Below are 10,644 nucleotides of genomic sequence, written 5' to 3' on the forward strand. Positions count from 1 at the left end.
GCACATTATTTTATCCCCTGGTTAGGGCTTTTAAAAAAAGAATTATTTGGAGAGAGTAACAATGAAAGAGCTTACAAGCCAGTAAGAGCTGGGAACATCATTAGCACCTGGAAAGAAACATTCAGAGCAAGTAGAGCAATAAAAAAACCCTTGCAAAGACTTAGAGCTTAGAAAACATTATTTGCAGAGAGTAAGAGTGAAAGAACTTGCCGGTAAGAGCTGGGAACATCGTTAGCAACTGGTTAGGGCTGGAAATAAACATTTGGAGCAAATTAGACCAATGAAAAAATAACCTGCAAATACTTAGGGCTTGGAAAACATTCTTTGCAGAGAGTAACAACGAAAGAACTTGCAAGCCAGTAAGAACCGGGAACATTGTTAGCACCTGGTTAGGGCTGGGAAGAAACATCTGGAGCAAGTTAGACCAATGGGAAAAAAACCTGCAAAGACTTAGGGCTTAGAAAACATTCTTTGCAGAGAGAAACAATGAAAGAGCCTGCAAGATAAGAGCTGGAAAGATCGTTAGCAGCTACCTAGGGCTGGGGAAAAAAAGCTATATTCAGAGTATAATACACACCCAAATTATCAGCCTCTTTTAGGGAGGAAAAAGGTGCATCTTATACTCTGAAAAATATGGTAGTTTCTTGTAAAGAGGCAAGAGCAATAAATCAACTTAGCAAATGGTCCTGGTTCTGCATGTACAACCACTACTAAGAGTAGGTAATCTTTTTTTAAAAGTTCTTTTTCTAATAAGTTGAAACAACCTCTTTACACGGGAGGAAAATGTCCTGATGGGTGGATCAAAGTCCTCGACTTACAACCCCAATTTCTGTTCTTAAGTGAGGCATTTGTTAAGTGAGTGTTGTCATGTTTTACTACCTTTCTAGCCTTGGTTGTTAAGTGAGTCATTGCAGTTGGGAAGTTAGTAACCCAATTATTAAGTCAATCTGTCTTCCCCATTGACCTTATTTTAGTATCTCTCGGTACGAAATGTTCAACACACATTAAGCAGAATTGTTGTGGTGTAGGAAATATGGGTTAGCCAGACAATGTATATACAACAATATTATTATTTACAAATATACAGAATGAATAATATAATACTACAATAGTTTACAAACCATGCACACAGCAAGAATACAGCTCACAGCAAATATATCTCTAACAAAGTAACTCCGCCCCAAAGGGAACAGTGTTGGCGCCCTCTTATGGTCAACCAGTAATATTTCCTTAAAGGTACAGTGTTTACATTTATACAAATTAACATAGTTAGCTACTGTATGTCAACACCCAAGTAGCTTACGTTCTATATACTAACACTTTGCTTGATAGAAGGTGTTGTTATATTCCTTGCTGACTTCCATACAGACCTCCTGTCTGTGACTTTGCTGGTAGGTGATAGATATTTTATGGAGTGACCCTGATCCCAAACCTGGATGCACAGAGAATATCGAAAGGGGTGGAGGTTGTTACTTCGGACCTGATGTGACGGATAACTTTTTACGGAAACACCAATTGCAGTTCATCATCCGCTCTCATGAATGTAAGCCAGAAGGTTATGACGTCGACCATCATCGGAAGGTAAGGGGAGGATCAGAGGTATAGGGTGCTGACTTTGATGTAGAGGTGCAGGTTAATCAGCAAAAAGCTCTGGATACCAATAAGAGCCAAGGTGGCACCGTGGGTAGAGTATAGTACTGCAGGCCACTAAAGCTGACTGTAGATCTGCAGGCCAGCGGTTCAAATCTCATCACTGGCCCCAGGTTGACTCAGCCTTCCATCCTTCCGAGGTGGGTAAAATGAGGACCCGGATTGTGGGGGCAATATGTTGGCTCTGTTAAAAAGTGCTATTGCTAAAATGTTGTAAGCCACCCTGAGTCTAAGTAGAAGCGCGGTATAAAAAAAATTTGAATCAAATAAATCTTGATCTGGTGACACCTGATGAAGTGGACCAGGCCATTGGAGCTGTGAGTTCCGCCACCTGTTTACTGGATCCGTGTCCCTCCTGGCTGGTTTCGGCCAGCAGGGAGATGACACGGAGCTGGGTCCAGGAGATTGTCAACGCTTCTCTGGGGAGGGGGTCCTTTCCGGCTCCCTACAAGGAGGCACTTGTGCGCCCCCTCCTCAAGAAGCCTTCCCTGGACCCAGCCATTCTCAACAACTATCGTCCAGTCTCCAACCTTCCCTTTATGGGGAAGGTTATTGAGAAGGTGGTGGTGCTCCAGCTCCAGTGGTCCTTGGAAGAAGCCGATTATCTAGGCCTTCAGCAGTCAGGGTTCAGGCCCGGCTACAGTATGGAAACTGCTTTGGTCGCGTTGATGGATGATCTCTGGCAAGCCCAGGACAGGGGTTTATAGATTCACCATCATTGCCCTGTCACCTCCAGCTTGCATGCTTATACAAGTAGATGATTTCCAGCCTTGGGAGGGCTGTTTTGACCTTCAGTTTCCCTGAAGGCCTGGAGTGGAAAAAACCAGCTGAACGGGAAAACCGTAAATTCGGAAAACGGACTTCCAGTTTGCCCATTTGCAATTTTTTGTACTCTGGGGCTTTAGGAAACTTTCCTGAGGGCTCTGGAGTGCAAAAAACAGCACAGCGGGCAAACTAGCAGTCCATTTTTCCAAACTTCCGGTTTGCCCATTCAGACGTTTGTTTTTCATCGTCCCAGGATTCAGTGAGGCCTGAGCGTATGCATGGGGATGGGGGGAGATTATGCGCACAGGCACCTGAACCAAAAAAGGTTCGCTATCACTGACTTAGGGTTAGGCACGGGAGCGCTGCCCGTCACGTGAAGCCCAGGTCTCAAACCGGAGCTTTTCAACTTTCCAGCTGACAAATTTTAACCACTGAGCTTTGTGCCCTTACCGATGTGGATTAAGGCAAAGCAAAGACGAACACGTGGTTTTTGGAGACTTTTACATGGGAACTGTTGTACTCTTGTTTTGTCTTGACAAGGTCATCACCATATTTTCGGCATCAAACTATTATTCACCAGGCAGTAACCGTGGCGCCTACGTCAAATTGGGACCTAACCTCATCCCCCATTTTGTCCAGTTTCAAACCACCAAAGGAGCCTCCCGCCAAATGAACATAACGCAAAGGTCAGTCTTTGGGGGACGAACAACCGTTTCACAGAGGTCACCTAAGAGTATGGGAAAAGACAAATTTTCCATGGTGTTAGGAAATAAAGATTCTATTCTGGCGCCTTGGAACAAACTTTTATAATCTGACCAATAAGGCGTTTACAGTGGGGGTGTCCCTCTGACCTTCCTGCCAATCAGCTTAAAACTCTGTGGGGAGAATTGGTGCTAGACGTATGGTTGGGAGTCACCACTACGTGAGGAATTGTATTAAGGGGTCGCAGCATTAGAAAAGGTTGAGAATCACTGCGTGTAAATGCTCTCTTGAAAGACTTTGTTGGATGTGAATGAGAAGAATTCACAGCAACTTAATAAAAAAGGTTTTTTTTGTCGGAACAAGGAATCTGCTTCGTGGTTTGGGAATGCTTAGCTCAGATCAGAAAGGACCCTTTTTAGGACTAAGTGACCAGCATAAGTTGAGAACTATCTGTAGAGAAAATTAAATAATTCAAGGGAATTTTTTAAAAATAAATCCATCTGATTTATTTCAGTGAACAATTCTGTTCTATGTTCAGTCTCTCAAAGCTAGAGCACAGACTGGATGTTTTTGGTTCTCGGGCAATTTCACGTGGCGGGAATTTCTCTTTCTCCCCCAGGGTCAGCCGAGTGGAGGAGTCAGCGTACCAAATTTTAAAGGAGCAATTGTTTGCTCACAGGTCGGACCTCATTGCAGCATTCAGGGGCTTCGATAAGAAGAACACAGGTGAGGCTAAGAAAGAAAGGGGGTTTTTGGACAGGGAATGAATGTGGTCAGAAAGTCAAGATGGGAGGGTGAAACACAAGTCTTCTACTGCACGAATCCCAGCGGCCGATAAGGTCCCACAGAGTTGGCCTTCTCCGGGTCCCATCGACCAAACAATGTCATTTGGCAGGCCCCAAGGGAAGAGCCTTCTCTGTGGCGGCCTCGGCCCTCTGGAATCAACTCCCCTCAGAGATTAGAATGGCCCCCACCCTCCTTGTCTTTCGCAAATTACTCAAGACCCACCTTTGTCGCCAGGCATGGGGGAGTTAGGTTATTCTTTCCCCTAGGCCATTACAGGTTATGTATGGTATGTTTGTGTGTATGTTTGGTTTTTATAAGAAGGGTTTTTAGTTGTTTTATTATATCGGATTGTTACATGTTGTTTTTTATCATTGTTGTTAGCCGCCCCGAGTCTGCGGAGAGGGGCGGCATACAAATCCAATAAGTAAGTAAGTAAGTAAGTAAGTAAGTAAGTAAGTAAGTAAGTAAGTAAGTAAGTAAGTAAGTAAGTCTACTGGGCCCATCAGAAGTTGAGAAACAGGCCCTTTCTGACCTCCAGATGGCCTCGGGGATGTTGTGGTTAGCTCTGGCCTGTTTTGCTCCTGATAGAATCTGCCAATGAAGCCTCCTCTGACCAAGGAAGCATGAGTGACAGAGAAGAGGGGAGTTTGGCAGACAGCCCAGGAGGAGATCAATCATCTGTATCATCCTTGGATCCTGAACAAGAATTAATGACACATCCACGCATGCGTAGAGTGATGCATAGGAGACAACAACTGAAGGATTATTACAAGAGAAAATGAGGCCACCTGTGGTTGGGTGGGGCTCCAGTAATTAGGGCTGCTGCTATAAATAGCAGCGTGTGGGTTTGGCCGTTGTGAAAGAGTATCTGATCGCAGTTCTTCAGGAATCGTGTGTTGCTGTTTTCTGGACTTTGTTTGTTGATTTTTCACGCCTTTGAAACCAAAGCAGAGCAGTGTGTGTCTCACTTCGTTGGAAGAAGAAGGGGTGTGAAGTTTCTTCACAGCTTCTAGCTAAGTATTTAATGACTTCTTAAGGGAAATTGTACAGACTGCCCGGTTGTTTTGGGACGAGTGCTCTTTGCAATAGAAAAAGAGTGCTTAGTTTATTTTGAATTCTGTGATAAAGAACATTGTTTTGAATTTTCAAACGTGTGTGTGTCTGAAATTTGTACCCTTGAATTTTCGGGAGGCTCCTACCAGAGAGCCCGGCAGAACAGGGGGGGAGAGCTATTTTCACCCTCCCCAGGCATTGAACTATGAGTGTGGGCACTCCCACATGCACGATAACATGTGCGCACATGCTTTCGGCACTCAAGGAAAATAAGGTTCGCTACCACTGCCCTAATGCCTGCCAAAACCAGGCTCCATTATGGTCATAGCTCAAGGACTAACGTAACGTTTGGTCCTTCAACAAGTCATCCTGGAACCCTTTAATTTTGTGTTTTCCTAGGCCTCATCAGTGTAAATGATTGGGCAAAGGCTATTGAGTCGGTCATCCAGCTGGGATTGCCATGGCGGATGTTGAGGCCACATCTGATAACGCAGCTGATCAATGGAAAAGTGGACTACAAGATGTGGCTCAAAGACATCGTGACAGAAGAGAAATCTACAGCCCAAGAGGTAACGCAGGTAGACTAGAGGGTGTCTGGGGATGAAGAGAACCAGCACCATGGAGTAAATATTTATTTATTTATTAATCTGATTTATATGCCGCCCAACTCCTCAAAGACCTCAATAGTCATGCTATCCTTCTACAGCAGTGGCTCTCAACCGTTCTAATGCAGCGAACCTCTTAATACAGTTCCTCGTGTTGTGGTGACCCCCAGCCATAAGTCTAACACCAATTCTCTCAGCAGTGCTTTAAGCTGATTTATTTATTTATTAGATTTGTATGCCGCCCCTTTCCGTAGACTCGGGGCGGCTCACAACACAATAAAAAACAGTTTATAACAAATCTAATAATTTACAATTTAAAATATTAAAAAAAAAACCCATTATTAAACAGACATACACACAAGCATACTATACATAAATTGTATAGGCCCGGGGGAGATATCTCAGTTCCCCCATGCCTGACGACAAAGGTGGGTTTTAAGGAGTTTGCGAAAGGCGAGGAGGGTAGGGGCAGTTCTAATCTCTGGGGGGAGCTGGTTCCAGAGAGTCAGGGCCGCCACAGAGAAGGCTCTTCCCCTGGGGCCCGCCAACTGACTTTGTTTAGTTGACGGGACCCGGAGAAGGCCAACTCTGTGGGACCTAATCGGTCGCTCGGATTCGTGCGGCAGAAGGCGGTCTCGGAGATATTCTGGTCCGATGCCATGAAGGGCTTTAAAGGTCATAACCAACACTTTGAATTGTGACCGGAAATTGATCGGCAACCAATGCAGACTGTGGAGTGTTGGTGTAACATGGGCATACTTAGGGAAGCCCATGATTGCTCTCGCAGCTGCATTCTGCACGATCTGAAGTTTCCGAACACTTTTCAAAGGTAGCCCCATGTAGAGAGCATTACAGTAGTTGAACCTCGAGGTGATGAGGGCATGAGTGACTGTGAGCAGTGAGTCCCGGTCCAAATAGGGCCGCAACTGGTGCACTGATTGGCAGGAAGGTCAGAGGGACACCCCCACTGTAAACGCCTGATTGGTTGGATTGTAAAAATATGCTCCGAGGCCCCAGAATAGAAGCTTTAGTTCCTAACACCAGGGGAAATTTGTCTTTCCCCACGGTCTTAGGTGACCCTTGTGAAATGGTCATTCGACCCCCAAAGGGGTCCCGACCCCAAGCTGAGAACCACTGTTCTACAGTTGGGCAAATAAAACCAAATGTACAGGTTCAGATTATTAGGTGAAACTTAGCTCAACAGCAGTAGCAAGTAGAGCAATGAAAAAAACTGCAAAGACTTGGGGCTTGGAAAACATTCTTCATAGAGACTAACAATAAAAGATCTTGCAAGCCAGTAAGAGCTGGGAACATTGTTAGCACCTGGTTAGGGCTGGAAAGAAACATTCGGAGCTAGTAGAACAATAAAAAAATCCTACAACGACAGGGTTTGGAAAACATTGTTCACAGAGAGTAACAGTGAAAGAGCTTGCAAGTGGGCAAGAGCTGGGAACATTATTAGCACCTGGTTAGGGTTGGAAAGAAAATTTGGAGCAAATTAGAGCAATGAGGAAAAAAACCTGCAAAAACAGGGCTTGGAAAACATTCTCAGCAGAGAGTAACAATGAGAGCTTGCAAGCTGTAAGACCTGGGAACATAGTTAGTATTTGGTTAAGGTACTGGAAAGAAACTTACTTGGAGCAATTTAGAGTAATGAAAAAACCTCTAGGCTTAGAGCTTGAAAAACATTCTTTGCAGACAGTAACAATGAAAGAACCTGCAAGATAAGAGCTGGGAAAATTGTTAGCACCTAGTTAAGGATGGGGGGAAAAAAGCTTCGAATTTTCAGCCTCTTTTCGAGGGTGGGTGGGAAAGGTGCGTCTTATACTCCAAAAATGCGGTAAATATATTTTCAAGGTCATATATTTGTCCCATGTTATGCATATTTGACTAATCCTAGCTATGTTTTGTAAACAGATTTAAGGGATTTTTGCCTTGTTTCTTTCAGCGGCTTCAGTCGAGTTTGCTGGAAAGCATTTACCGAAACTTATCCAATCTGGAGACGATCTTCAACCTAATTGACACCGATTGTTCAGGTAAGTTCCTTTTATGATCTGATTTCCTTTTTTTAAATAGCCAAAGTGATTATTCGTGTACAAAGCCAAGGGTTACAGTTTCATATACATGTGGAAGGTACAATAATATTAACTTCTATCCCGGCATTTTTTATTTATTCATTCTGAGTTCGGGTTTTGCCCCGTGTAACATTTTGAGTGTCTATGCGACGTTTCGGTGAAATCACATTCACCATCATCAGGCTGAAGTTTTAAGCTTCGTGCTGCTGTAAATCTACATACAATCTACATACATATACCTGTGAAAATCTACGAAAACAAATATATATATATATGTTTTCATAGATTTTCACGGGTACAGGTATGATGGTCTTGGTATATTCGGGTTTCTTCCCGTATAGGATTTGGACATTTCTGGCGACGTTTCAACAAGGTCCCACTCGTCATCTTCAGGCTAGTGTTTCTGTCCTTGTTCTAGGGCAGTGATGGGCAACCTTTTGAGCTTGGTGTGTCAAAATTCGCCAAAAAACCGAGCATAACTCGGGTGGTGTGTCACCTTGAGAAAAAAAACATAATTTTGTGATATTTATGGTTTAAATAACAAATGTGTACAATTATTTAACTTACCTGCTTAGTGACTTCTTTGTTAATCTGTCAGTTGGTTTCTTTTGTTGGTCTTGCTGTTATTTAACTTGTGTGGGGTGCCATTTACTAAGATAAGTGAGGGTGAGGGGGAATTCTTCCAGTGATGGCGAACCTGTGGCAGTCCAGCAACAGGACCTCCAGACAGCGATCACAGGACCTCCAGACAGCAATCACAGGACCTCAGATATGCGTCCCCCACGGCGTTCCGCTGCTCCCTGCTGCGTCAGCCAGAAGTTCGGCCTAGCGGAAGTCCCAGGCCTAGACACTCTGTGCCGGAGCTCTGCTGTTCAGACCTCCGGCACAGAGTCACTAGTCTATAGTCTACACTACAGCAATTTTTTTATCCTCGGCTACTGCACCTGGCCGTGTAGGAGCCGAGGATGAAACGTAACTCTCCGAAAGTTTCTCCGGCGGCCGCATGTCACTGAAAATGGCTACGCGTGTCAGTGCTGACACGCGTGTCATAGGTTCGCCATCACTGTTCTAGGGCAAACACGAATATATATATATATATGGGGATTTTTTTATGTTGGATCACCCTGGTATATTGAAGGAACGTCACAGCTCCTTTTTGCCTCTAGGCCCAACCCAGGGCCATTTCAAGGCAGTTAATTTATTCATAGCCGACAACTATATTCTGTATGTATCAGCAAAAAATATGTGATATACACGCACATAATAAAATACATGATGAAGGTTATAGAGGAGATACTCATAGTAAAATATATCTATGAAAGAATAGAAGAGAAGTTATAGGAATAGAACATATCAATGAAAGAATAGAAGAAGAAATATAGGAATAGAAGAAAGGTATAGGAGATATAGGAGAGCAATAGGAGAGGGGATGGAAGGCACTCTAGTGCACTTGTACTCGCCCCTTACTGACCTCTTAGGAATCTGGAGAGGTCAACCGTAGATAATCTAAGGGTAAAGTGTTGGGGGTTTGGGGATGACACTATGGAGTCTGGTAATGAGTTCCACGCTTCGACAACTCGGTTACTGAAGTCATATTTTTTGCCTTTTCCGGTTAGTTTTGGAGGCTCGGGTTTGTAAGTGGAAAATGGTTTGTGAGAAGAGGCAAAAAAATCTTGAACACATGGTTCTTATCTGGAAAAGTTCGTAAGCAGAGGTGTTCTTAGGTAGAGGTACCACTGTACATCTAAAGAGCAGAACTCTTTTAAAAAATCATATAATTGGAGACATAGAAGTGCTATTGTTGTTATTTCTGACTTTCCCACTCCAATAAAGATTGTGTCCTTTGCTCTCGGTCCTGCAGGATTCATTTGTCTCGAAGAGTTCAATCAAATTTGGAAGCTGTTCAGTTCCCATATGAATATTGATATCTCCGATGAAAACATCCGTGACTTGGCCCGCAGCATTGATTTCAACAAGGATGGAAAAATCGACTTCAACGAATTCCTCGAGGCTTTCCGCCTGGTCAAACAACCAGTTTCCGGGGGAGAATCAAAGCCGCCATAAACTGGACTGGTTGGGTAAAACCTGCTGTCTCAAAACAAGGCTGCTAATTCTGTACTCATCATTTACTCCAAAAACCTCCCTCCAAGTTGTGACTTATTTACTCCTACCCAAGGAACCATTTTTACTTTTCTTAAATTCAACAGGAAAAAAAAAAAGCTGGAAAAAAATTTCCCTTAGTAACTTTCAAGCATTGAAGCATTTATATTTTTTTTAGTGCTTGAGAAAATTCAAATGCTCATGATCAAAGCTGCATTGTTTTTAGTCTTTATTCCATTTTAAAGCGTAATACAAAGAAAGTTTTATCAACGCTATCCAATGACCGGACATTTTCTTTCTTGTTACAGCTTCAACGTGGGTCTAATTAAAAAAAACCTTTATGCTATCATTGCCAAGTTTGGCTGATTAATACATTATCAAAAGGTTTAAAATAGTTTCAAGACTATTTCATTTACAGGTTGATTTGTCAGATGCTTCGAGATTTTTCCAAAACTGCTATAGTATAGATTTATTTTTCAAAACCATCGTACAGAGGCATTAACACAGAATAGTAGAAACTGGGTTCTAACCGTTATTGCTCATCTAAATTTCAAAAATAGTTTTTCATTCCAGTCATAAGCTCAGGTTCCAATCTTCATTAATTTAAGTCTTCTTTCTCTTTAGTCGCCTTTTGGATCTTATATTTTAAATAGGTTATTAAACTGAAGGAGATTAACTGTGGTTGGTAAATCCACAGTAACTGAATTTAAACATGCCTGGGATAAACATATATCCATCCTAAGATAAAATACAATAATAGTACAGTATAAGGGCAGATTAGATGGATCATGAGGTCTTTTTCTGCCGTCAGTCTTCTATGTTTCTAATTCAATCTTTCATCATCCACCCAAGTTCTTCCAGTAGGGAAAAAATATTGTTGACTGTTGTTCATAGAATCATAGTTGGAA

The 10,644-nt window shown here is 42.9% G+C and overlaps 1 protein-coding gene across 1 annotated transcript in view; it reads left to right on the forward strand.

Annotated features, from left to right (window-relative positions):
• PPEF2 (protein phosphatase with EF-hand domain 2) overlaps positions 1-9,700 on the forward strand; it is a 30,872-nt gene extending 21,172 nt beyond the window's left edge. The window contains exons 12-17 of the mRNA XM_070756728.1: positions 1,396-1,581; positions 2,956-3,101; positions 3,737-3,843; positions 5,356-5,525; positions 7,510-7,597; positions 9,498-9,700. Of these exons, the coding sequence (XP_070612829.1) occupies positions 1,396-1,581; positions 2,956-3,101; positions 3,737-3,843; positions 5,356-5,525; positions 7,510-7,597; positions 9,498-9,700 (900 nt within the window). The remainder of the gene's footprint in view (positions 1-1,395; positions 1,582-2,955; positions 3,102-3,736; positions 3,844-5,355; positions 5,526-7,509; positions 7,598-9,497) is intronic.
• The last annotated feature ends 944 nt before the right edge of the window (positions 9,701-10,644 follow it).

This window comes from Erythrolamprus reginae, chromosome 7 (assembly GCF_031021105.1).
Source record: "Erythrolamprus reginae isolate rEryReg1 chromosome 7, rEryReg1.hap1, whole genome shotgun sequence".
NCBI classification, from domain to species: Eukaryota; Metazoa; Chordata; class Lepidosauria; order Squamata; family Dipsadidae; genus Erythrolamprus; species Erythrolamprus reginae.